Source organism: Trichomonas vaginalis, chromosome VI (genome assembly GCF_026262505.1).
Source record: "Trichomonas vaginalis G3 chromosome VI, whole genome shotgun sequence".
In the NCBI taxonomy this organism is placed as follows: Eukaryota; Parabasalia; order Trichomonadida; family Trichomonadidae; genus Trichomonas; species Trichomonas vaginalis.
In genome coordinates, this window is record NC_067208.1 from 19,539,503 (window position 1) to 19,563,826 (window position 24,324).

The 24,324-nt window shown below is 35.9% G+C and overlaps 9 protein-coding genes across 9 annotated transcripts, besides 2 other annotated features; 5 read left to right on the forward strand and 4 right to left on the reverse strand.

Moving 5' to 3' along the window:
- Nucleotides 1-425: 425 nt before the first annotated feature.
- TVAGG3_0894150 (structural constituent of cell wall) lies at nt 426-2,867 on the reverse strand (the record flags this gene model as incomplete). Its single annotated transcript, XM_001317210.2, has 1 exon — nt 426-1,943. The coding sequence occupies one exon, from the start codon at nt 1,941-1,943 to the stop codon at nt 426-428; it is 1,518 nt and encodes a 505-aa protein (XP_001317245.1).
- A 53-nt stretch (nt 2,868-2,920) lies between these two features.
- TVAGG3_0894160 (uncharacterized protein) lies at nt 2,921-6,371 on the reverse strand (the record flags this gene model as incomplete). Its single annotated transcript, XM_001317209.1, has 1 exon — nt 3,022-6,336. The coding sequence occupies one exon, from the start codon at nt 6,334-6,336 to the stop codon at nt 3,022-3,024; it is 3,315 nt and encodes a 1,104-aa protein (XP_001317244.1).
- A 1,699-nt stretch (nt 6,372-8,070) lies between these two features.
- On the forward strand, nt 8,071-9,078 carry TVAGG3_0894170 (Ankyrin repeat family; the record flags this gene model as incomplete). Its single annotated transcript, XM_001317208.1, has 1 exon — nt 8,103-9,041. One exon carries the CDS (start codon nt 8,103-8,105, stop codon nt 9,039-9,041), a length of 939 nt encoding a protein of 312 aa, XP_001317243.1.
- A 357-nt stretch (nt 9,079-9,435) lies between these two features.
- On the reverse strand, nt 9,436-10,616 carry TVAGG3_0894180 (protein serine/threonine kinase protein; the record flags this gene model as incomplete). The annotated part of the gene is made up of 1 exon (XM_001317207.1): nt 9,477-10,472. The coding sequence occupies one exon, from the start codon at nt 10,470-10,472 to the stop codon at nt 9,477-9,479; it is 996 nt and encodes a 331-aa protein (XP_001317242.1).
- Nucleotides 10,617-12,137: 1,521 nt separating this feature from the next.
- TVAGG3_0894190 (uncharacterized protein) lies at nt 12,138-15,996 on the forward strand (the record flags this gene model as incomplete). The annotated part of the gene is made up of 1 exon (XM_001317206.2): nt 12,159-15,941. The coding sequence occupies one exon, from the start codon at nt 12,159-12,161 to the stop codon at nt 15,939-15,941; it is 3,783 nt and encodes a 1,260-aa protein (XP_001317241.1).
- Nucleotides 15,997-16,233: 237 nt separating this feature from the next.
- On the forward strand, nt 16,234-17,409 carry TVAGG3_0894200 (guanyl-nucleotide exchange factor protein; the record flags this gene model as incomplete). The annotated part of the gene is made up of 1 exon (XM_001317205.2): nt 16,234-17,304. The coding sequence occupies one exon, from the start codon at nt 16,234-16,236 to the stop codon at nt 17,302-17,304; it is 1,071 nt and encodes a 356-aa protein (XP_001317240.1).
- A 13-nt stretch (nt 17,410-17,422) lies between these two features.
- Nucleotides 17,423-18,074: a mobile genetic element.
- Nucleotides 18,075-18,174: 100 nt separating this feature from the next.
- On the reverse strand, nt 18,175-18,765 carry TVAGG3_0894220 (assembly abnormal protein 6-related family; the record flags this gene model as incomplete). Its single annotated transcript, XM_001317204.2, has 1 exon — nt 18,175-18,765. The coding sequence occupies one exon, from the start codon at nt 18,763-18,765 to the stop codon at nt 18,175-18,177; it is 591 nt and encodes a 196-aa protein (XP_001317239.1).
- Nucleotides 18,766-19,768: 1,003 nt separating this feature from the next.
- On the forward strand, nt 19,769-21,205 carry TVAGG3_0894230 (uncharacterized protein; the record flags this gene model as incomplete). The annotated part of the gene is made up of 1 exon (XM_001317203.1): nt 19,769-21,205. One exon carries the CDS (start codon nt 19,769-19,771, stop codon nt 21,203-21,205), a length of 1,437 nt encoding a protein of 478 aa, XP_001317238.1.
- Nucleotides 21,206-21,309: 104 nt separating this feature from the next.
- Nucleotides 21,310-24,324: part of a mobile genetic element that runs on past the window's edge.
- On the forward strand, nt 22,014-24,190 carry TVAGG3_0894250 (protein of unknown function, DUF4106 family; the record flags this gene model as incomplete). The annotated part of the gene is made up of 1 exon (XM_051250984.1): nt 22,014-24,190. A coding segment is annotated over one exon (2,177 nt), but the record flags the coding sequence as incomplete, so codon positions are not given.

A 24,324-nucleotide genomic window follows, 5' to 3' on the forward strand; every position in this document is an offset into this window, starting at 1 on the left:
TTTGGTTATTCAATTAGATATGACAAATTTGTTTATTTGATCAATATAAGCATTATATTATATGCTAATGGACTTTTAGCAAAGCTAGTAGTTAAACATGTATATATATATATTTATATATTTATATATATATATATATATATATATATATATATATATATATTTATATATATATATATATATATTTATATATATATATATATATTTATATATATATATATATTCCTCCAAAGTTCTTCCATTTTCATTGAAAGGGAGGGGAAAAAATAAGATTTAGGAGGTTGTACATGATAATTAAAAATTATCTAACATACGATTATTTTTGATTCAAAGCTTTTCGTTATTAAAATTAAAAATGATCATAATCTTGAGAATTGCACTGTGGTTGTTATAAAGGCACATTTTGATTATAAAAAATATATATTTTACATTACAATTAAAGGAGTAATGAGTATTGGTGATAAATTGGATATAAGAGTTGGATTGTGACCACATGAGCCACCTGCATAAGAACAGTCAACTTTGAATGAAATAGTAGGGATGCCCTTAGAAATGAACATATCGCGTTTGTTCTTGTCGCAGCGAACTGAACCGCATCGACAGAGAAGAGGAGATCCATCAAAAGCACTTTCACCAATGCTGGTGAGACTGCTGCTAGTGACATATAGGAATGAGAGCTTAGGACAGTCTTTGAATGATTCGCGACCAATAGTCTGGATGCTGTTGCCGCTGAAAAGAACACGAACAAGGTTAGGACATGACATGAACGCATAGTTCCCAATGGATGTCATAGTAACTGGGACAATGTATGTGTCGATCAGGCTAGAAGGAATGAACGTGATAAGGTTCGTTTCTTCGTAGTTGGTGAGTGCACCGTTGCTGAAGCGATATCGGCTGTCTTTAGAATCAAGCTTGATCGACTGGAGATTGGGGCAGTTGATGAATGCACCACCATAGATCTGATCGATGTTGCTATCAAGGGAAAGTGTGACTGAGGAAAGAGAGAGGCAACTCCGGAATGCAAAAGACTTGACAATGCGAAGACTGCTAGGAATAACAAATGTTGTGAGTGAAACGCAGTTCTCGAATGATGAGTCTTCGATGGTGTCGACAGAGACAATGTTGATCGAAGTGAGCAATGAGCACCCGAAGAAGCAGCTAGATGGAATAGTGACTGTGCGGAATGTGATACTCTCAATGGAGCTTCCGTAGAATGATCCGTAGTCAAAGCTGATGACGTTGTGAGTATTATCAAGGATAGTGATTCCGCTGTTTTTGAATGCATAAGTGTCGATGGTTGAGATCTGTGTGGATGAAAGACCAATGTCACCAATATTAACACAGCCTGAAAATGCATACTCTTGAATAGTTGTGACTGAACTAGGAAGGATGATGTTTTCTAACAATTTACAATTCTCGAAGCACTTCATTGGTATAACTGCGAGTGGTGAATTCGTATCAAAAGTTACTGTCTTTAAATTGACACAATTCAAAAAACACTCTCTGCCAATGAAACTTAAGCTTGGAGGCAAAGAAATCGATTCAATAGTACTACTCTGGAAAGTTTGAAGATTAATATTAGTTAGTGTTGCTCCATTAAATGAAATTGATTTTAACTTTTTCCCGCTGAATGCGCCTAAACCAATCTCAGTTAGTCCTTCTGGAACAACTAAGTCTTTGTTTGGATCAGTTCCAAAGTAACTAGAAAGAGCTTTCTTTTTATTTGTGAACAACATATCATCAGCATAATTAATATTTTCATTCTTTGATGCATCAATTACAAGTTTTGGACAATTTGCAAAAGCGCCTTCTTCAATTGTTTCCAATGTTGGAGGGAATTCGATTGAAACAATAATAGTAGAGCCTTTGAAAGCTTGGGATTCGATTGTAGTCGCCTTACTTGATAAATTCACATAAAGCAATTTAGTGCAGTCTCTGAACATGTCATGTTTAACTACTGTTATTTTTTCAGGGAATTGTAGAGAAGTTAAATCTGTCACAGCAAAAGCCCATGCACCAATGGATGTAACATTGTCATGAAAAACAATGCTTGTGATGTGGCATGAACGGAAGCATCCATCATATATATCTTGAACAAAACTGGGAATAACAAATTCACCTTGATATGTAGGAACAACTAGAACTAATGTTTTGTTATTTTGTCCTGAATAAACATACTTTCCATCTGTTACATACCTAGGATTTTCTTCATCAATAGTAATTGTCTGCACAGAACTGGATATTAAAATTCCTAGGCCAATACTAATAACTTTTTTAGATATAAACAAATTTTTGCATCTAATAAATGAAAAACATTCAGCTTTAAGGGTTGTTAAGTTTGAATTTGGTGAAATATTCAATGCTGTTGATGAAGTTCCACTGAATGGCCAATAATGACCATTAGTGTATGTATCTATTTCTTCAACAGAATCTGGTAAATTAATTGTGGTTAGCGCGGAACACTTATAGAAACAGCCGCTTTTGATAGATTTAATTTTTGGTGGAAAGTAAAATGTTGAGAGTTTGGTGCAATTACTGAAAATAGAATAGTTGAGATAGGCAAGGTTTTCACATTGACGAAGATCAGCACTCTCAAGAGATGAACTCGAAAAACAAAAGTTACAAATGCTCTCACATTTGCTGAAGGCAGCAAATTTAAGTGACGTAATAGTACTGCGGCACGAATAAAATGGACTATTAACATCTTTACTGCCACCAAGGATAACTTTTACACTTTGAAGAATTTCGACCTCACCACTAAGACTATTCGGGCATTGAATAAGAACTGTCTTACTAGGGTCACTATATTCAATGCCTCGATTATCAGTATTATCTGACGTCAGTCTTTGTTATAACATCAAAAAAATAATAAAAATTAAAAAGTGTCAATTAAAAAAAAACTCAAATTTTATGTGTAGAAATGAGATATAAAAAATTGAAGAAGATAAATTTTGTTTATTTAAAAAAAAGGAAAAATGCAAAAACATATTTCAAAAATATATAAAAAATAAATATATAAAGTTAATTAGTACCAAAGTTACCTGATTTTCTCATTATTCTGAATGCGAACTGTACGTAAAAGATTGCAGATCTCATCTTTAATGGTCCATCGCATCTATTTGGTATTTCCGAGTTAATCAACGCCTTCTTTTGTGCCCTCAAAGACTCCAGCCTGTACATTAACTGTCTGTGTCCGATTGAAGAAAGCGCCATCTCTCCGATGACGAATCTCAAGTCCTTCGCGCTCTGGCAAGGCGAGTCTCCGTCAGTGACATTGGAATACAAGTCTCGTGCCCATCTGTCCCACTCCTGGAGGGCTTCCACTGTTTGCGTGACCTTCTGGATGTCTGCAGCTTTTGGCGGAATTGCGTTTTGTCTTGTTGATTTTTGTTTCTTCACTGTTTCCAATTCCTGTTTCGTCTGTTCCAGCTGCTTGACTAAGTCATGTGTCCTGTCCACGATCTTCTCGTTAGTTGCATCTTCTTCTATTGACAGTGTTTGCTTCAGTTTGTCCTTGAAATCGTTGACTTCTTGCTCGAATTCGATGTTTTCTTGTTGTATCGATCTCTCCATTGTTTGTTGTGACTGAGACAATTGAGATTCCCAGTAGCTTTCTCTGATTTGCCTTGCGTTTTCTGCAGCTGTGATTGTTTGTTCGAGTTTTGACTCCAAAATCGCTTTCTCCTGCTTCAATGTTTTCACATCTGTCTTCAACTGCTCTACTTCTGCTGTTGAAGTTATGTTTTGCTTTGAAGGTGATTTCTGCTCTGTTCTTGTTTGGAGTCTCATGATGAGTTCCTGGTTCTGCTGTCTGAGAACAGCTGTTGCCTCTTTCTGCTGCTTGAATGCTGCGTCGTATGTCTGGATTACTTCTCTCAGTTTCTGCTTTGTTTCCTGTAGTTTGTTGTGTTTGTTTTGGATTTCCTGCTGCAGTTTCTCTTCTCTTTGTTTGAGTTTCTCTTCGAAAGAGTTCAGATCCTCTGAATGCTGCTCTCTCTGCTGCTGAAGCATCTGCTCCAGTCTCTGCTCGAACTGCTGCGACTTCTTGTTCATCTGCTCTCTCATTCTTTCGTTCTCTTCCTTCGATTCCTCCAAACTGGACTCTATTTCCTGGTAGTTCGCCATCATCTTGTTGAGTTTCTCGTTGACTTCCTGCTTCTCTTGGTCGAAATCTTTGTTCTGGCTCTGGAGTTTGTTGTTCTTCTGCTGCAGGTTGTCGATCTTCTTCATCAGCTGGTCGATGACTTCCTTCTGGTGTTTCTCTTCCTGTTCGTGGTTTGCGATTGCTTCCACGAGTTTCTCCTGCTCCTGCTCTGCCTGCTCCTTCATTCTGTCCATCTGAGACCTCATGTCTGCAACTGACTGCTCCTTCGCCGCTGTGATCATCTTCAGCAGGTCATTGACAACTTCAACAGCGAATATCGGCAGATCAACAAGTTCTCCGTCGAATTTGACTGCCTGGCGGAGGTCGTTGTCGATTTGCTTGAGGATGAGAGATGAAGACTGGCAGTACTTCGTGATGAACGAGATTGTGGAGTCAATGTCCTCTTCGTTGTAATCTCCGTCGAGAATCAGTTTGATCTGCTTGGCGAAATTCTGGAATTTCCTGACAAATTCGACAACGGAAGGAATTGAGTCCTCTATCTCTCCCTCGATGTGGAGCGGCTCTCTCACTGAATTTAATTGGCCGCAGATGCCTTCCTTCCACGATTTCAGTTTGTCGCAGTGGCGGCGGAGGATGTCGTTGTTCTCGCTCTCAAGGGCAATCACTGCAAAGGCCTCTCTCTGCCTCAGGTTGTCGCTCTTTTCAAGTTGATCCACTTCACTTTTGACTTCTTTATCTGTGAGTTTTTGTTCACCAATTTTATTGTTTGTGATGAACTGCTTCGTCCTCGCGATCTCTATGAGCATCTTGTCTCTGACCGCCTTGTCGTCAATCAGTGGATCTGAGGCGCTCTCAGGGCTGAGCAATGCGGTGGAGATGACTCCTCTGACTGAAGCGGACTGGAGGAAGCGGAGTTGGTTCTCCAGAGCGGAAATGAGCCTGGCGTTCTGAGCTTTGAGTTCCTCGTTGGCGTCGCTGTCGACAAGGCTGGAGATGACGTCAGGGAGCTTCACGGCGGAAACATCGCCAAATTTCTTCTCGATGATGTCTTTGGTCTGAGGATCCATGTCGTCCAGCATCGCTGAGCAGTCGATGTCGCGGCTCTTGACAGCAGTTGTCTCAACCTGCGACTGTAGATTTTCGATATTGTTGTTAAGAGCGGAAATCTGGTTTGTAGCATCGTTGTAGTCGTTCTGTAAGTGCTCGATGCGAGAATCGTATGCTTGAAGAAGCTGTGTCTGCTTTTGGAGTAATTTCGAGGTTTGTGTGAGTTCTGAACGAAGCTGGATGATGTCGTTGGCTTGGAAGTCGGTAAGTTCCTGGAGTTTCTCGATTGTTTGCTTGTAGCCGTCGCATTCGTGCTCGAGATGTTCGATATTTTCTGGACTTGCGGCAATGAGCTGTTCCTGGGCATCCTTTAGGCTGTTGATGAGCTGGTTCTGCTCAGTAAGGAGTCTGGATTTGTCGGCTTCGAGTTCCTGGACTTTGAATCTCAATTTGTCGGAAATTTGCTGGTAACTCTTTATCTTTATGCGCTTTGATTCTGCTGAACTCTTAAGTGCATTAAGTTCGACGTTCGCTTCAGAGAGTTCTTTGTTCGATTGCTCGACTTGTTGATTTAAACGGTTTACTGAAATCTCTGACATCTTGACCTGGTCACGGAGTTCCTGGATGGTATCTTGTAGCTGTGTTATCTCAGCTTTGAGTTGTGTTTGTGTGTTGTTGTTATCTTTGCGCAGTTTATTGTTTTTCTCGTCAGCTTGCGTTAATTTATTGAAATAGTCGCTGTTTTCGGATTTGAGAGCCTCAATCTGCGATTGTAATTGGCGAGAAGCTGTGTTTTGCTTTATAATTTCTTGTTCAAGTTTCTTTATATGTTCGTTAGAGTCGACTAGCTGCTGTCTGAGGTCTTTAATCTGATTATTTTGCTCGCGCTCGTTAGGCTGTTCGGTAGATGCTTGCGGAGCTGAATGATAAGCCAAAGTACAAATTGCTTGTTCAAGAATTTTTCTGTCTTTCGATGTAAATTTGACGTCTTCCTCTCCGGATAAAATTGCATGGACGTTTTCTGCAACTGTTTTCAGATCTTGGTTGTCTTTCGCAATCTGAACTAATTCTGGAGGGATTTCATCAAAAGAATTGCAAATAGATGAGATGGCATTGATGCGGTCGGCATCTACTTCAGATATCTCTTGGTGAGGTGATTGCTGCTCAGCCTCAGCAGGATTCATTTTTTTATGATTTTCTATTTTTTTTACAATGTAAACTCCTTGAAAAACCGCCAAATTTCTGTTAAATGTATACATATAAAGGACTACTTTTAATTAGATAGATATATTCACTTGGTTGTATTGCATTGTAATTTTATATAAACGTTCGCTAAATATCATTATTTTCTGTTGAAATTTGAAAAATTCTAGATTTTTAGGCCTAATTGCAAAGATCAAGTAAATACTATAACATACAATCATTGTGTTGCTGATATTTCGTGATAATGGCTTCTGATTTAAGATTTTTAAAATCTCCTCTATTGAGCAAAATGGAATTCGGAAATGATTTGCTGTGTTTTTGAAATGAATTCCTTGAATCAGGTGCATTTTTAATAAGGAAAGCAAAAAAGAATTTTCCTCACTCAAAATAAAAACAAGCAGTCCAGCATTTCGTTGTGATTTATGAGATGATTATATATATTGCTAATAAGGAATAAATTTAACTGCTTAAAATCGAATTTTGAGCATGATTTATTTCTGAAATTATTTGATCATTGAATTTTCGGCGATTTAAATGGATCAATCCGCAATATAATATAACTCAAATTGATAAATGCTATTAGTTTAAAAACGATTAAAAATTGCAACCGAAAATGGTCAAAAGTAAGTCACGAAAATATGAAATTTAGATAGCTAATTTGATTTAATTAAAGACGACGAAAAAAATATTTTTAGTCTTATATATATAGCGCATCTATCGGCGCGCGGCGAAGCCGCGCGCCGATATAAGCTGACAAGGCTGTCATGCACCAGTGTGTTATAACAGATCGATTTTATTTGAAATTTCATAAATTTTATTTGAAATTTCATAAATTATAATAAATTTGATATTCAGAGACGGCGCTACGCGCCTTTTAGCATTCTGGGCACTTACGTGCCCAGAATGCAAGCTTGAGAAATTTGAAACTTCGTTTCAAATTTCTGCCATGCTGTTATGGAAAAAGAAATTCAGTACAAAAAAAATTTTTGAAATTGAGAATAAAAATAATATCGTGATTTTTTGTGATATATGGATTTTTTAGAAGATTTTAGAGATCGAAGTCTCAATTTATAAAAATTTTTTAAATTGAGAGGAATTTTAATGATATTATTTTATTTGATATTTGGATTTTTTTAGATGATTTTAGAGATGTCAGTCTCAATTTAAAAAAATTTACAAAAAATGATCGTAAAATAATCGTTTTTGTTCAAATCCTTTTCATTTCGGGAAATTGAAGTTAAATATCAAAGAGATGGTCTATGCATATGTTAGATCAAATCATTAAAAAGTGTTTTGATGACTTTTTCTAACCGCAAATTGTCACTTTTTGATGTTTTAAAATTATTATATATCCTATATGCATCTAAGATACAAATTAATATTAAAACTCCAAAATCGATTTTTGAGAGAATCAAATTTATCACATCTCATCGTTGTTCCGAATTAATATTTATTTGTAATGTACATATTATCACAATTACATTCATCATATTAAAATTCAAAAATAATTTTTGAGTTTCAGATCTCCCTAATTTCCCATATAAATATATGTTTATTTTATTAAAAATAGAATGTCCAATTATTGATAAAAATCGATCCGCTTTTTCTACCAGTCAAGCTGTATATATATAGAACCCATCCATGTAAACCTCGATGTCACTTTTGCGGTCGAGCGGAGCGAGGCCGCAAAAGTGACATCGAGGTTTATATGATGGAAAAAAAAAATAAGTTGGCAAAATATTCAAAAATGACTTCTTCATTCCCATATGCATCCCAAGTTTATTTTGATTTAGTCAAACTTGGAGAGCTTGATAAAATAAAAGAAATCAAAGATATGGACTTCATCGTGACCGCTGTTCTTCCTAAATATAAACTAAATTTGTACCAATACGCTACGCTCCTTGGAAAATTGGACATTATAAAGTATTTTGATTCTATAAATAAGGATGTTTTCTATTCTCTCGACGAACAAGGCAATAATCCACTTCATTTATCTATCATTTCTCAGAGCGAAAACAGCAGAGAAGTCTTTGACTATTTCGCATCCAGACAAGACATTATCAAATCATCAAACTTTGCCAATCAAACAGTTCTTGATCTCTGCATTCAGTACAATAAAATCAAAATGATGTTTGATATAATTCAGAATTACGATGATGCCAGAGAACTAGTTAGTAACCTTAATAATCAGAAGCTTAAAGTAAGCAATCTTGTTGAATTCACCCTTGATTTGTTACAATCTCGTACTGATGATTCTGAAGTCAAGAAACTTCATGAAGAAAATCAGAAACTGCAAGCACAAATAGAGAATCTCAACAACGGAAATCAAATCATTGAAGAATTGAGAGATCTCAAAGAAATTATTGCAGAAAAGGATTCAGAGATTAGCCTGTTGAAGAATCTATTGTATCACTCATTTAACGTAGAAAAACCGTTCGAGAAAGTAAATGTAAATGTTCCTGAAGATAAAATCAAACAAATTGAACAAAGTGCTGTTAAATTTTCTGCACCTTTATGGAACATGCTTAGCAAATTCCTTCGTTATTTCTGTGATGAAAATACTTGTAATAAGATTCTAGAAAAACAAAATTTTGCAAAATATTCTGTTAATTTGTTTGAATTATCGCTTACACTGGGATACTTTAGTGCGAGATTGTTCTTTTATGTTGATAAAAATCTAAAATAACTCATCTAAAGTTTAAAATAAACAAAAATATCCGAAATATTTATTTAGTAACATTTTTATGATATGAAATACGTACACTATAACAATTTGTGTTTAGTGATGCACTTATGTCAATTTTTTCTGAGTTAAATAACTCATAATTACTTCTTTTTTCATTTAATTAGCCGCTTTGAATCTGAATATTAGTGTACTATAAGTTTGTAGTTGCAGAATAATTGGTTATTTGGTTAATTTCCTTGAAATTCGTTTGTTACGTCATTCTGTCTAAATATACGAGTATTTGAACGCTATATGAAATGTATATGTAATGAACGATGTTAAATTCATGGCCTAAATAGAACATTTGAAAATAAAATATTAAAAAAAAAATTATTGTCATAGTTAATTAGAACATCATACAAACAAAACAAACATTTATGATAAAACTAAAGAAAACTATATAAAAGATTCATCAGTCACGCTTGCACGCCTGGTCATTGGAGGATCTTTCATTCTCATTGAAGCTCCGATTCGTTTATGGATTACGCGAACCGATTGTCGTCCGGACTCCTGAAGAAGAGTACGGCGATTCTGAACAACGTGAGTTGAGCAGAAATTTCTCGTCTGATCTTGAATCCACGGATGGGTCAAGACCTCCTTTGCGGTACATCTCATTTCGGGTTGTGGGACCATGAGTTCTCCAATTAATTTTGCAGCAATTGGATTAATATTTTCTGGAATGTGAAAGCGTGCAGTTCGAATCTGGAAGAAAAGCTGTGTCTCATTTGTAGAAGATTCCCAAGGAATCTTTCCTGTAAGCATAACAAACAAAATTACGCCAACTGACCACATATCTGCCATTTTACCATCATATTCGGGTTGGGTAATAATTTCTGGTGCAGTATATATAGGAGAGCCGCATTTTGTTTTCATTAGTTGGTTGCCAACAGTTTCCCTTGAAAAACCAAAGTCTGCAAGTTTAACTGTCATGTCTTTTTCGAGCAAAATGTTTTCCGGTTTCAAATCTCTGTGGGCTATGTTAAGAGAATGAAGGTAATCAACGGCGGAAATAATCTGTTTGAAAATTGCTTTTGCTTGATATTCGGAAAAAGGTCCATGATCAGCGATATAGCCGTGCAGATCACCTGCATCGCAGAGAGTCATGATCATGTAAATCAGTTTTTCGTCTGAAAGGAAATCTATTAATCTCAGAATATTTGGGTGGTCTAATTTTCCGAAATTTTCAACTTCTCGTTTGAATGATTCTACAAGCTTATTCTCAATGAGGTATTCTTGAGAAATAACTTTGCATGCAAATTTTTCGCCGTCTGCAATCCTTGTAACAAGAACAACGACGGCAAATGAGCCTCGCCCAATGATTGATTCAAATCTATAACCAAAAAACTCATGGGGGACTGATAAAAGGCAATTTCGACCAATCAATTCTCCCATTTAAATTTTTGTTATTTTTTTGGGTTTACAACAGAATAATCGTTGAATGTATACAATTTGTGAGCAATATAAAAAATTACGTTTTTTCGATTTTACGCTTAAACGCTTTATTAATCAATAGGTAATAAGATGATGCGTTTTTGTCTATTCAATTTGCATAAAATAACTCAATTCATGTTCAAAAGAAAAAATAATGATGTATTTTATGCATATCTGTATTTTTTATCATATTTGTATTCCAAAAACTACTATTTCGAATTCAGATTCCTTCAATTGAATTTCATACATTCAGGTTGATAGCCTGTAAGAATAGCCTTTCAAATATAGTCATCGCAATCACTGGGAATAGATAATAGTTGTATTGATTCAAGAATTACTTCAAAATGCAGAAGTTCGGGGATGAAAATATTATCAGAATTCAAGCTGCGTTGAATTTTTGTAAATATCTGATGTCTCATTGGCGTTTGGGTTATTTATGCAAAATATTAAAAAGGTTTTGAATCCCCTCAATGTGTCTTCGATTATTTCACTTGAACTTTCTTTTCACTTTGATATTACTCTGAGTGTTAATGCCAAATTTGAACTCGGAAATTGCATGTAATCAATAATATAAGTGTTGTTTTATAAAATATTCTATTATCTATACATGAACATAAAGATATTAATTTTAAGTGTTATCCTATTAAAATGAACATGAAAACTAAGTATCACGTCTGATATATTCCAAAAATAATAATCCTTGTGGTAGCAATGTTCTTTCAACTTGAATCAGCAAGTCCAACCGTTATTTTTTATTATTTTTATAGTAAATAATCAAATTGCAAATATAATGTAAATTGGAAAAATATCAATGTTTATAGATATATTAAACTTGAAAACTTGTGTGAAACTTCATCTTAATAATATTTCATTAAGTAAAGCTATTATTGATGAGTTCGTTTAAAAAAATATCTCAGAAAATGCATGAAATCTTTGAGTTGTGCTTGAAGATTAAAATTTTAGAAAGTATCGCTCTAATTGAAAATGATTTGATATTGCCATTGTTATGGTTCATGAATAAATTTCTGAAGAATCAACTACCACATCATAAATTTTAAATTTTGTTGAAAGTTACATTGCCATAATCTCTGGAGTGTTATTTACCATGGTTTTGGACCTGCTCACAAAAGCGCTCTCAAATCAAAACCTTAGAATTTTCACTTAATTTTATGCTTAATTTAATCATCATATTGTTTATAGTATTATTGTTTATCATCGAAATTCTCCGTTCAATTTTTTGAGAGGACGAATTGATAAAGAGCTTGTATATTTTTGGATTCTGCTTTGCTAAGAAGAATCCTTTTGTTTTTTCTCCTAAAAAATTGAACTGAATAAAAAAGTTTTGCGGTCTGCTCTCAATTTTTTTTTAATTTTTCTGAGGTTCGCAGAAACTTTTTTATTTTGAGTTTATGAATAACTATTGATATGGAGAATTTGACCCATAAGATTGTGTAATAATGGTATATATAGCGTTAAAATGAAAGGAGATCCAACCGCAAAAATTGAATGATGGGAAGATTTTGGTGATCTTTATTATCTCACTATTTAGTTTCTTTTTCTGTAATAACGGTTAAATTTAGAAAATTTTTGTAAGCTTTTGAAATGTTGACACTTGCCATGTAAACATTCATATTCTTCAATAAATTGATGAACAGTCTCCTATTTACATTAGCAATTTCAAATTATCAAAATCTTATTGAAAAGGCCAAAATAAGTGCAAAATCAAGAGCATTACGCGCAGGTCAAGCACTGCAAGATTTAGAGCCAAAGACGTATAAAGATAGCGGATATGAATATACAATACGTTATGGCGTCACAGGTGATTTATCAGAAGATGTCCTTGGCTTTGCAAAGGAGCAGTCCACAATTGCTATTGTCGAGAAAGATTCAGAAAATTCAAAAGTAAATAAAGTTTTCGCTAACTCAGAAAAGCAAAAAATGTATTTATTAACAGAAGTTTTAGAACAAGAAGACAATGTTAAGGTTTACAAGATCCAAAAAGTTGACGCATTAGATTTAATTTCAAGAATTAGTTTTTCATCCAAGGATGATCCAATTTTCCAGAAGGAAGTTGAAGTAGGCTACAAGTGGAACAAAAATGGTGATCCGTTCGTCAATGGTCGCCCTGAGTATTTCTACAGTACTTCAAATCTCCAGATTGGTGCAGGTACTTATGCCAGAGCCAAGGTCTCAATCGTTCTTGACATCGTCCTCCGTTCATTATCCTTAACGGCAACACTCAACGTTAAAGCTATTGTTGGTGCCCAAGTTCATATCCAAGGCTACCACTATCATTTGAAAACATTGAGTATCTTCAAGGGCAACTACAATATTCCAAACGGCATTTCCTTCAAGATCTTTGGAATTGGTGTTGGATTAACAACAGATATCATCACAGACTTAGCCGTTGACGATATTGACTTAAACATCCCAGTCGATTTCACCTACTACAGAGGCTACATCGTTGAAGCCGAGAAGACAGTCTCTGTCACCACAGGAAAAGGTTTCATCGACGGACCAGTCAATTTCTCAATGACCCCAGTCAAGTCCGACACAACACTTGGAGACCTGAAGACACAACTCCTTGCTTCCACCTTCGAATTGACACCACGTCTCAAAGTTGGCCTTGAAATTTCCTTGACAGCCGGTTTAGTCAAGTACTTAGACACCACAGTCACAGTTATCCCATATGTTCCAATCAAGTTCGGCTTCGACAAGGAGGAATGCGCCTCTCCATACCTCTACGGCTCCATTCAGCCTAAATTAGACCTGAGATTCCAGTTTGATGGCTTTGAGATCAAGAACTTCAAGATTCTTCCCAAGTACGACAAGACATGGAACCTCTGGCAGTCCAGGAAGATCATGATGTGCCTTGTCGATCCATTCCGTGGCGAGGAAACATCATCACAGTACTCGTACACAACAGATTTGACATCGTACGTTTTGAATCCAACTCTCTCCATCAACGGCTACACATTCACACACCCAATGCACATTGTTGAGCTCCAAGCTGTGTCCGGCAGCTCCGTTCTCAGCCAGACAGTCATTCCATGGCAGGAGATTCCGAAGTACCCGCAGTCAGTCCACCCAGGAAAGTTCTTAGTTGTCACCGACCCACCTAAAGGCTTCATCTGGCGCTTCAAGGCCAAGCAGGCTAACAACTACATCCTGTTCAAGTCTTACACCAACATGAAGACAGACTTCACAGACATCATGAGCAAGAACTTGATCAGAATCAAAGAGGACGACTCAGAGAACTCCGCTGGCATAATTGTCCATCCAAACACAATTGCAGGAAGGACAATTCCTCTCGGAAAGGAGTACAAGGTCTCTGACGAAGACAAGTTCGTTGCATTCAACGCACACTTCGACGGCGAGTACACTTTGTTGCAGAGATACGCAAACAAGGAGTTCGCTGTCAAGTCAAACCACTTCATGACAAGTGCAATTGCATCAGAAAACGACACTTACAACGACTTCAAGCAGATTGCCACAAAGACAGGCTACTACTGCAAGGTCTCCTTCAATAAGATGACAGTCACAAAGTCATTCGGCAGCAAAGGCATCCACTTCAGAGTCAACAGATTGATTGGCTACAGCAGATATCCAACTGCATCATTCATTTTAGGAAAGCTCGACAAAAATCAGCAGATTGTCGACACTCCAGCAGGAACTTACTACGGAAAGGACTTAGGAATGAGCGACTGGAACTTCGTCTACCACTCAGTTGAGAATTCCGAGTTTGAGTTCGTTGTTTCTGTCAACGGAGGAGCAGACAAGACAACTAAGTTATCTCATGCAACAATTGTCAAATCCGGATCAGTCACAATCACTTTTGACGGCATTTCCATTGTTTTCAACCTCAAACAGGTCGATGTTTCTGTCTTCGCCGACGTTCCTAAGTCAGTCAAGGCGATCATCCCTGTCCTCGTCAAGGATGTCATCAGCACAAACGGCTTGTTCACAACCAACTCTATGGACGGAATCGGAAACTACTTTGTTGTTAAGTGCCACCTCGGACAGGGCAGAAACCAGATTCCAAAGAGAGGAAAGCAGATCCCATACCTCCCAATCTATTCCGATGGATTCACTCCTGTAACAGAGCACATCGTCATCGACGACAAGTTCTTCCTCGTCAGAATCACTGCTGGCATGTTCCCATTCGCTGCAAACGACATCTACATCCCAATGAGAGCAAACCCAGGAAAGATGGCAAGAAAGCTCCAGCTCTATGAACCATTCATTTCCGATGTAAATGGCGGATACGACTACGACATCGACGAAATGTTCGTGACATCGTTCAAGCCAGCCATCATCGTCAAGGAAGGCCAGTACTGCTCAATCCACGACGGAACAACAAGCGGCCAGTTCAAGGTCTACAAACTCGCAAATGTCAAAATCACTGATGATTATTCAATTGTTTACGCTCCTATTTTTGAGGATTCTTCAGTCACTTTTGTCCAAACATACTTTGACATTCACGAGAACGTTTCCAGTGTTGACTTCCGCACTCCAAGTGCCCTTGAGAACATCCTTGAGTTAGTCCATTACCAGTTCAATTCCAAGAGAGCATCTAAGGGCTTCCTCTTCAACTCCAACGGAAAGAAGATGATGTCATTCGACTTCGATAAGAAACTCTGGTCACCACAGCCATGGACAACATACACTTTAGTTCCAATCTGCAACAACGAAGAAGACAGCTTCTGCGCAATCCCTCTCACATTCAAACCACACACAATCACTTACTTGACTTACGAGCACCCAGATGGTTTGAACTCATACGAAGAGGACATCATGAAGTTCCAGAGAGGCGTCATCGGAGAGCAGATTGTCAACTCCGGCGACAGCGAAATCACTGTTGATGTCTGGAAGACATGGAAAGGAAAGATCCAGATCGACATCTCCAACTACGGCGAGTACGACTTAGAAATAACAAGAGACAGCGACAAACTCGACAACATCACTTTCGCTGCAACAATGAACAAGAAGAAGATCAGAGCTGACCAGAACTACGTCTCAGACAACTTCGACAACGTCATCAAGGCATTGGGTGTCACAGGACGCGCTCAGTACGTCAACTTGAATGACAAGGAATTCGCTTTGTCCTTCCCAAGAAGCGAGTTCTCTCCATCAGACTACGAAGAGGACTGCTCAAAGATCGCACCAATCTTCGGATTGGACGCCGAGAAATGCAAGTCCATCAAGTACACATCCAAGTTCGGAAAGATTACATACGACGACGTCGACAACAAGGAGAAAGGCGAGGATATCAATGGAAGAAAGAAGTCAGTCTGGATCGTTTTGACTGTTGTTGGATGCGCTGTCGTCGCTGCTGCAGTCATCGTCGCTGGAATAGTCCTGATCAGAAGGAAGAGGAAACAGTTCAAGGAGGTTTCGACTGAATCTTTAGTTTCACCAATGATTATTTAAATAAATTATATATTTATTTAATCGCTTCAAATAAACAATTTCAATTTTACTCCAACAAACATTTTTTTTAAATTAATATGAATTACTTTTCTGTAATACATGCAAGAGTAGTGGGTAGATGTCATGTAATGTTCAAGAAAATTCGTATATTCAATGATGAATAGAAAAAATATATGGAAAATTTATAAAATTTATTCGAAATATAGTTTTAAAACGTTGTGTGGATATTTTGCATAGAGTTAAAATCGATCGGAGGAATAAAAATGATCAAAAATTTTTAAAAAGTGACAAAATGTTGAGTGTTTCAAAAGCAACTTTTTCTCTTGATGAAGTCTTCAAAATTTTAGATGATGATAAGGAGAAAGATAAAATAGGCAAGATCTGCCAAACAATTCATGGCCAATTATTAGATCCTCAAGATATAGTTAAATTATTTGAGAATTCCAAAGAAAAATTGGATAATAACCAGCTCATGCAAATTTTCAAGAACGTACAAATTGGTTCTAAATACGAATTCAAGAGTTTAATTGATCTGATTAATACATTTCGTAACGTTCTTGATTTACCTGTTTTTGATTATTTTCGCAACTTCTTTTCCATCCTTTTATCAGACTTAGATGAAACATCCGATGCTGTTAAGCATTGTAAGCATCAAATAGCAAAATTAAGAAATCAGATTCAATCTAAAGAAGAAGAACTCAAAAAACTAAGTAGAACTATCGCAATGCAATCTAAACAGATCGAAGAACAGAGAAAATGTGCATTACGTGTTGCTCAATTAGAAAAAGAGATTTTAGCAATTCGTGACGGCACGGAAGCACCAATACTTCAAGATATCAAATTCTTTGTTCTGAGCTCGCTTAATATAAATAAAAACCCAACAAAATATTTCAAATTATTCGAAGATTATACATTGTACCCGAATTTGATTCCAAAAGCTATTAAGGAAAACCTAATTACATACCAGGACAACGACGTGCCGTACAGCCTCTTACTTGAAGCAATTCGTCAAGGAGATGCCAAATTAACCAGAGAATTAATCTCCAACGGCGCAAGTCTCGATGTCAAGGACTACATGGGCAGTACTCCGCTCCACGTCGCAATCAACAGCGGAAATATGGAGGTTTGCCAAATTATTTTATCAAAATACAAGAAGATTGACATAAATGCTCAAGATAATTTCGGAAACACACCCCTCCACCTGGCTTCCATGTACGGAATAGCTCCAATCATTGACACTCTCTGTAACTGTCCAAAAATCAAATTAGACATCAAAAACTCACAAGGAAAGACTCCTTTGGATTGCGTTTCGTTGGATGATGGCGGATTATGTCAGGCAATTCTCATTGCGTTTGGAGACTAAAAAAAATTTAATTTTGTAAATAATTAATATATTTTAAATATAAATAAATAATATATTAATTAAAATTATGAAAACTTCTTGATAATTTTTTTTATATAAAAATTTCAAAGATTTAGTCGGGAACAGGACAAATTTGCCACACGGCACTTTTTTTAAAAAAAATTAATGGAGCGGAGCGATACTCTGCTGCAGGAGCCCCAAGGCTCCCAATCATTACGAAAGGGAGCCTCAGGGCTCCTGAGAATCCATCAGCAGAGGCCTTTTCATTTGGCCTCTGCTGATCAAAGATTCGGCGAAGCCATTCTTCGTCTCAGGAGCCCCAAGGCTCCCAATCATTACGAAAGGGAGCCTCAGGGCTCCTGAGAAACCTCTTTGAGAAGGTTTTCTTAAAGAAAACCTTCTCAAAGATGATTGTCAGCATTCACTCAAAATCTACCAAGAGTTTCAAAGTTTCAAATCTATCTGAAATGAAGCTTTGAATCTCTTGTATATCTAATTGTAGAGGTACCTTTTCAAAATGTCTTCTATTGATTAAATTTAATCAGTAAAAGTCATTTTGAAAAGGTACATCTCTATAATTGCTATTGAGCATTCACTCTTGGAACCTTGGAGCTCTTGTGTAGTGCATGAAAACTCCAAGATTCTAGCATAAAACATATATCATAGACATAATTTCTTCAAATATAATTTAAGGTTATTTTTAAAAAAATTAGAAAAGCGTAATTTAGGGTTATTGAAAAGGTGACGGTTGGCAAATTTGTCCCGCACTCGATTTAGTCTAATATCTTCATGTTTTTATTATACTGTTCGTTGTTTTCATTGTTCATTATGAAATATTTGATTGGAATTCGATAAGATCAAAATAATAGTTTATTTTCTAAGGCCTTTGCCCTTTCCGCTTGGCTTTGATAAGCCTAATGTATCAATAAAGTTAGAAATTTCAATGCGTGTCTTTCTAAGTTCGTATTGAACAACATTGTATCTGTATTGAACTTGTTTTTCTATTAAAGCATCATCTTCCTCCTGGAAATCAAGAGAGAAGATTGGTACATCCTTAAATTTAAGAGGCATGACTATATTTAACTGTAATAAGTCGTTGGTTGGGATTTCGAACTCAACATTATATTCATCTTTCTCTAAAGCCGCTTTATTTAAGATTTCTATCATAATTGTTGGGAAATCTTCGAACGATATCTTTAAACTTTCTTTGTTCTTTAATGTTTCGAATGATTCTTCGTCATATTCAACAGAATATAGGAAGAAAACGTTTTCTTGTTGTGAAATTTCAAATCTGATTGTTTCTAATTTGTCGTCATCATCTCTAAAAGTAAATATCTTGATAATTGTTGGGCGAAGCTGAATTTCATTTTCAGCTTTGTTATGGAACTTGAAATTGATCTCCTTTGAATATATCAACTTCTCTCCTGGTTTAAGAGATGGGTCTTGGAGAGGATCTTCCATATTTATGTTGCCGTTAGTTTACAAAACTCTTTTCAACTTTTATCGGCGCGCGGCATATCTGCGCACCGATATGATGTGATATATATCATCGACAAATATTTGAAAAAACTTAATTATATCTGTTTATAATAATAAACTTAAATATTTTTATAATAATCTCATAAATCTTTGAAATGCTGGACTGTTTGTTGTTTGACTAAAATTAATATTGATTTTGAATTTTTACTATTACAATCATTAAAATTACCATTTTTTCATCTATTTTTTGCAATTTTTTTTCCCCGGCAATAAGTATATAATAAAGCATTTTAATATATTCCTCATCTTATTATCAAGGTCGAATTTTAAAAAACTTGATTTCCTACGATGAAATCATGCAATTATGTGTAAATTTTCATGCCCTGCAGTCAAAAGTTGTACATATAGTGACAACTCCACTGTCTTGGGTCAAATCTTCATTTAAGTGCCACTTTTATGCACTTTTTTCAGCAATTTTCGAATTTGGCATCCCCGTAATTTCAAAAACTCTGCCCCTCCATGTTATGGCATGGTTGAGAGGATTAAAATCTCATGCTCCCAAATTTGGTGCCTGTCAGCAGACCTCTGTTTGCCAAAATCCGGTTTGTTTCAAACCATCAGCAATACTCTCAAATTTTTCTTACAATCGAATTTTTGGGAATATAATCCTTATTAGAAATCGAAAGATATTGGATCCAAATATAATATATATGTTTGGAAGAAAAAATTCAATGAATTAATTTTATTTTAATTTTTTTTTAATGTATCATATTCAATATCTGATTTTCATTTTATTTCCCGATTGAATTAATAGAAAAATTTCTGTTTCATTCAAATTTAAAGAAGCGATTTTGATACAATTGTTATATAAAAAGTGTGAATGAAAAAGAAACTAAAATATCAGTTGTTACTTTTTGAATTTTTAATTCAAAAATTCACACGGATATTTCTAATTTATTTCTCTAATCACTTCACATATTACCAAATGTTCATATCTTTAATATATCTTTCGCTTTCCCAGCGCATTTCCCATGGTCGTGGTACTATTAATTTTGAAAATAGTAAAACCATTGAAGTTGACATCGAACTAAAAACACAACATGATGGTCAAAATTATTTGGTTGTGTTAAACTCTAATGAGTTTGTTGACTTACCAACAGTTCAAATTGTATTTGGTGGCAGAATTACAATTACTAAATCTGATGAATCTGTTACCACACTCTTTTATTATTTAGGTGAATTCCAAAAAACTTATGAAATTCCAGAATTCATTATTGGGTTCAATCCAGCACCATTTATCCCAGTAGATGTTGGAGCTGCTGAATCGATTACACACAAGATTGTTCTTTTACCCACAATTGCTGGCATGACATATTACTTTGAAGTTCCCGAGACTCCTGATATTCGTTACAAAATGTCTGGAGGACAGACAGAAAAAAATATTGTAAATAATATACCAATTCATGTAGATTCAGGTGATTATGCTACAATAAGTATACATGCAACCGGTAAACCAATAGATTTTAAAATTTACAAGATGATATTGAATGAGACAGCTGTTAAATCAATGGTCTTCCAATATGGTGGATTCGTCACTGAAACCCATGCAAAATTCTTCAGTAATACAAATTTCGAATCAATTAAGCCAGAATTCCCAACAAAGCTTCGATGGGGTATAAACGATCTCTACTTCAAATCTTCAACAAGTTACGATTTGACACTTCCAAATGAATCTGTCTTGGTTTTGGCTAAGACAAATGGTATGACAGGATTTTCAGGATCTTATTCCAGTGATACATCATATGCTGATTTTACCGATGACACACTCGCTATTGTTGCAAATTCTGAAACCAAATTCAAAATTAAATCAACAACTTATCCGACACTCAGAGTAATTCTTTTCAACATCAAAGATATTGATTACCATCAGAACAGCTCTTTTGTTTTACAATCTAATGATTATCATATAATGAATAGCATTGATGAAAAGTATCATGCTGTTTTCATCGTAAATCCTGCAGGGGCTAAAGCTGGAGTAATGAATCATGATGGATATGAAATTACAACATACACATCAGATGGAGCCAAAGTTACAATAAACGCGGATGATGATCCATTCATTATATGCCTTAAAGAAATGAGCTCAGAAGAGAAAAAGAAGCTCCAAATAGATTTCGTTCCATCTGTTTATAATTCAGCCTACGTTGGTAGTTTCAAGACCACGGATAAAAAATATGTATTTGAATCCGGCCTTTACACTAAGGAAAATCCAGATAAAAAAGGTGGCCTAAGCCCAGGTGCCACAGCTGCAATAGTGGTTGTTGTTCTTCTTATCGTAATCGCTGTGGTCGCTGTTCTCGTTTGGTTCTTCGTTTTTAGGAAGAAGAAAGATCAAAATTCTGGAAGCGGCGAGAACGCTTAAATAAACCCAAAAAACCAATTTCATTTCTTCAAATAATTTATAATAAAGAAAATGATTATATTTTCATTATACTATGCATGCTCTAACTATTTTTCATAATATTGAAAAAAAAAAAAAAAAAAAAAAAAAAAAAAGGTAGTGGGGCTTCCAGGCACTTCGTGCCTTCTAGCCCTGAGGATGAATGAGTATAAATGAAGTCTCAACAAAGTCTTTACGAAGAAGTCTCAACAAAGTCTTTACGAAGAAGTCTTGACAAAACATTTACAAAGAAGTCTTTACAAAGTCTTTACAAAGTCTTTACAAAGTCTTTACGAAGAACTTTACAAAACATAGACAAGAAAGTCTTTACGAAGAAGTCTTGACAAAGTCTTTACAAAACATAGACAAGAAAGTTCATGAGAAATTAGATGAAGAAGTCTCAACAAAACATAGACAATGAGCGTAAATGACCCAAAAATATATTTTAGGGTAGAAGGGTATATCTACCCTCTTTTCTACCCTCTTTTCTACCCTCTTGAATTTTCATGAACTTTCTTTACAAAGTCTTTACGAAGAAGTCTCAACAAAGTCTTTACGAAGAAGTCTCAACAAAGTCTTTACGAAGAAGTCTTGACAAAGTCTTTACGAAGAAATTCATGAAAATTCAAGAGGGTAGAAAAGAGGGTAGAAAACGGGGTAGATATACCCTTCTACCCTAAAATATATTTTTGGGTCATTTACACTCATTTACGAAGAAATCTCAACAAAGTCTTTACGAAGAAGTCACAATAAAACATCTGTCAAAAACCGCTTTTTAACTTCACTTAAAATGCCACGTAAGCTACGTAAGAATATACGTAAGAGGAAGGGAGCATTGAAACATCCAATAGTAAGACTGACACCACAACAACAGTTGCAACAACAAATGATGAATGACCCCACTATGTTGCAACAAATGTCAAGCAATCCTATGCTTTTAAACCGAGTTGTTGGTGCACAGAGTGGAGGTTTAAGAGCGGCACTTTTAGCGAAAATGGCAGGCTATGGTGGAGCTGCAGACGGAACAGCATATAACCCTCAAAGTCAAATGAATTTGAGTTCACTCAAAAATCAAATAACAGATGTCAAAAAGTCAAACATAGACATACAGAAACAAATAGGTGAAAACGAAAAGAAACTAGAATATGACAGACACACAAAGAAACTCAATGAGTTAAACGTAGAGAAAAAGAAGAAAGAAGAACAACTGAAAGAACTAAGTACAGAGGAATATGCGAAAAAAGTGTCAGAAAAAGCAGCAGAAGTAGCAAAAATGGAACAAGATGTTGTAAATTTGAAAAACCATACTACTCAATATAAAATACTGAAAGATGAAGAGATAAAACAAAAAGCCATGAAGACATATATGGATAGCGATGAGTATAAAAAAGAAGTTGAAGCAAATGTAAAGGCAGAAAAACTTTTACAGTTGCAAAACCAAACCGTACAGTATGAAAACTTAGCACAAGAAAGTAAAAATAACGACGCAGCCATGCAAAAGGCAATGAAAAGCGCAGAATATATAAAAGCTAACAATGACTGGTTAGATACCCAAGCCAACGCTAAAGCAGCCCAACTTATAGGGTCAATAAGGACAAAAATACAAGCGGATGAAGACAGTTCAAATGAAGCTTTAATGAATGCTGACTTTAAGAACGCCTTCGAAGCTCTTCATAGTAAGGTGAAACAAGTGAACGACTTCTCATCTGGAAAGAAACTGAAGTCTGAAGGTTTCGACAAAGAGTTAAAAGAAGTAGCACAAAATATGACGAAAATAACAGATGCAGCAACGAGACAGGCAGTTCAAAGTGCCTATGACGCCGTTAGAGCAACTGTTGTGGAAAGTCAAGAAAAAGAGTTACAACAGACCAAAACAGACCTAGTAAATGCTTTCTTAAAAACGAAAAGTCAGGTAGGACATTACGCTGCAGATGGAACATATGTGCCAGCTGGTGGAACTTATATACCAGCTGTTGGAATTTATATACCACCAAACCCTCCAAGAGAAGCACCTGCACCAGGACTACCTAAAACATTTACATCGTCACATGGACATAGACACAGGCATGCACCAAAACCAACACAACAACCAACACAACAACCAGCACAACAACCACCTCCACAACCAACACAACAACCAACAGTTCAAAACCCTGCACAACAACAACCACAAACAGAGCAAGGACATAAAAGAAGTAGAGAACAAGGAAACCAAGAATTCTTAAAAATGCTTAAAGAAGAGTGTGGTTTCCCAGATACTGTTGACTTTAGTGACAGATATAAAGAAGCTATTAGAAAGTTCAAGGATGGAAATACTGACCCGAACCTATTTAGCTTTATGGCTCAGCACCAAAACGGATATAATCTCAAACCTGGAAAATACAAGCTCGCTAAGGGATATGATTTAATAGCATATCATCCAAATGACATGGATGAATTTACTCCGAGATATTTGATGTCAGAGCTAAATGACAATTCAACTTTCGTCATGAAACGCGTAAAAAATAGAGACGGAACGAAAGAACAAAAGCTTATGAATGCGGATGACGTAGATAGGGAAATTGTTAAAAATGGTCTCGGAATATATGAAATGCCAGCAGATGAGGTACAAGAAACTCAACAGGAAGAAGTTCAGATACAACCAGACATGGAAGAAATAGTTCAGCAACAACAGCTAGAAGAGCCTGAAGGAAACGAACAAGTCACTCCTTTGGAAACTAACTTCACAGAACTAGATGAAGATTTGGAACAGCCGAAAAATCTTGACCCTCAACAAGTGTATGCGGAGAATATGGAATCTTTCCAAGAGTCTAAGAAAGATTCGGCTGACATAGTAGAAGAATATCGAAAAATGTTTGCCGACATACAAAAGACTCCAACACCAGATGAAAATATTCAGCATAGAATGAAAGTACTGAAAGAAAATGTACACAAATACAACAACCCTTTTTACTTACGAGCATTTAACGTTCAATCTTCGGATGAACTCGGTGAAAATAAAAGGTTAAATTTCAAGAAAACATATAGAAATGAAACATTGTTTAAAGTTCATTCAGAACCTAGCCAATATGGAAACAAACCTACTTTTGTTTCTGCAGACG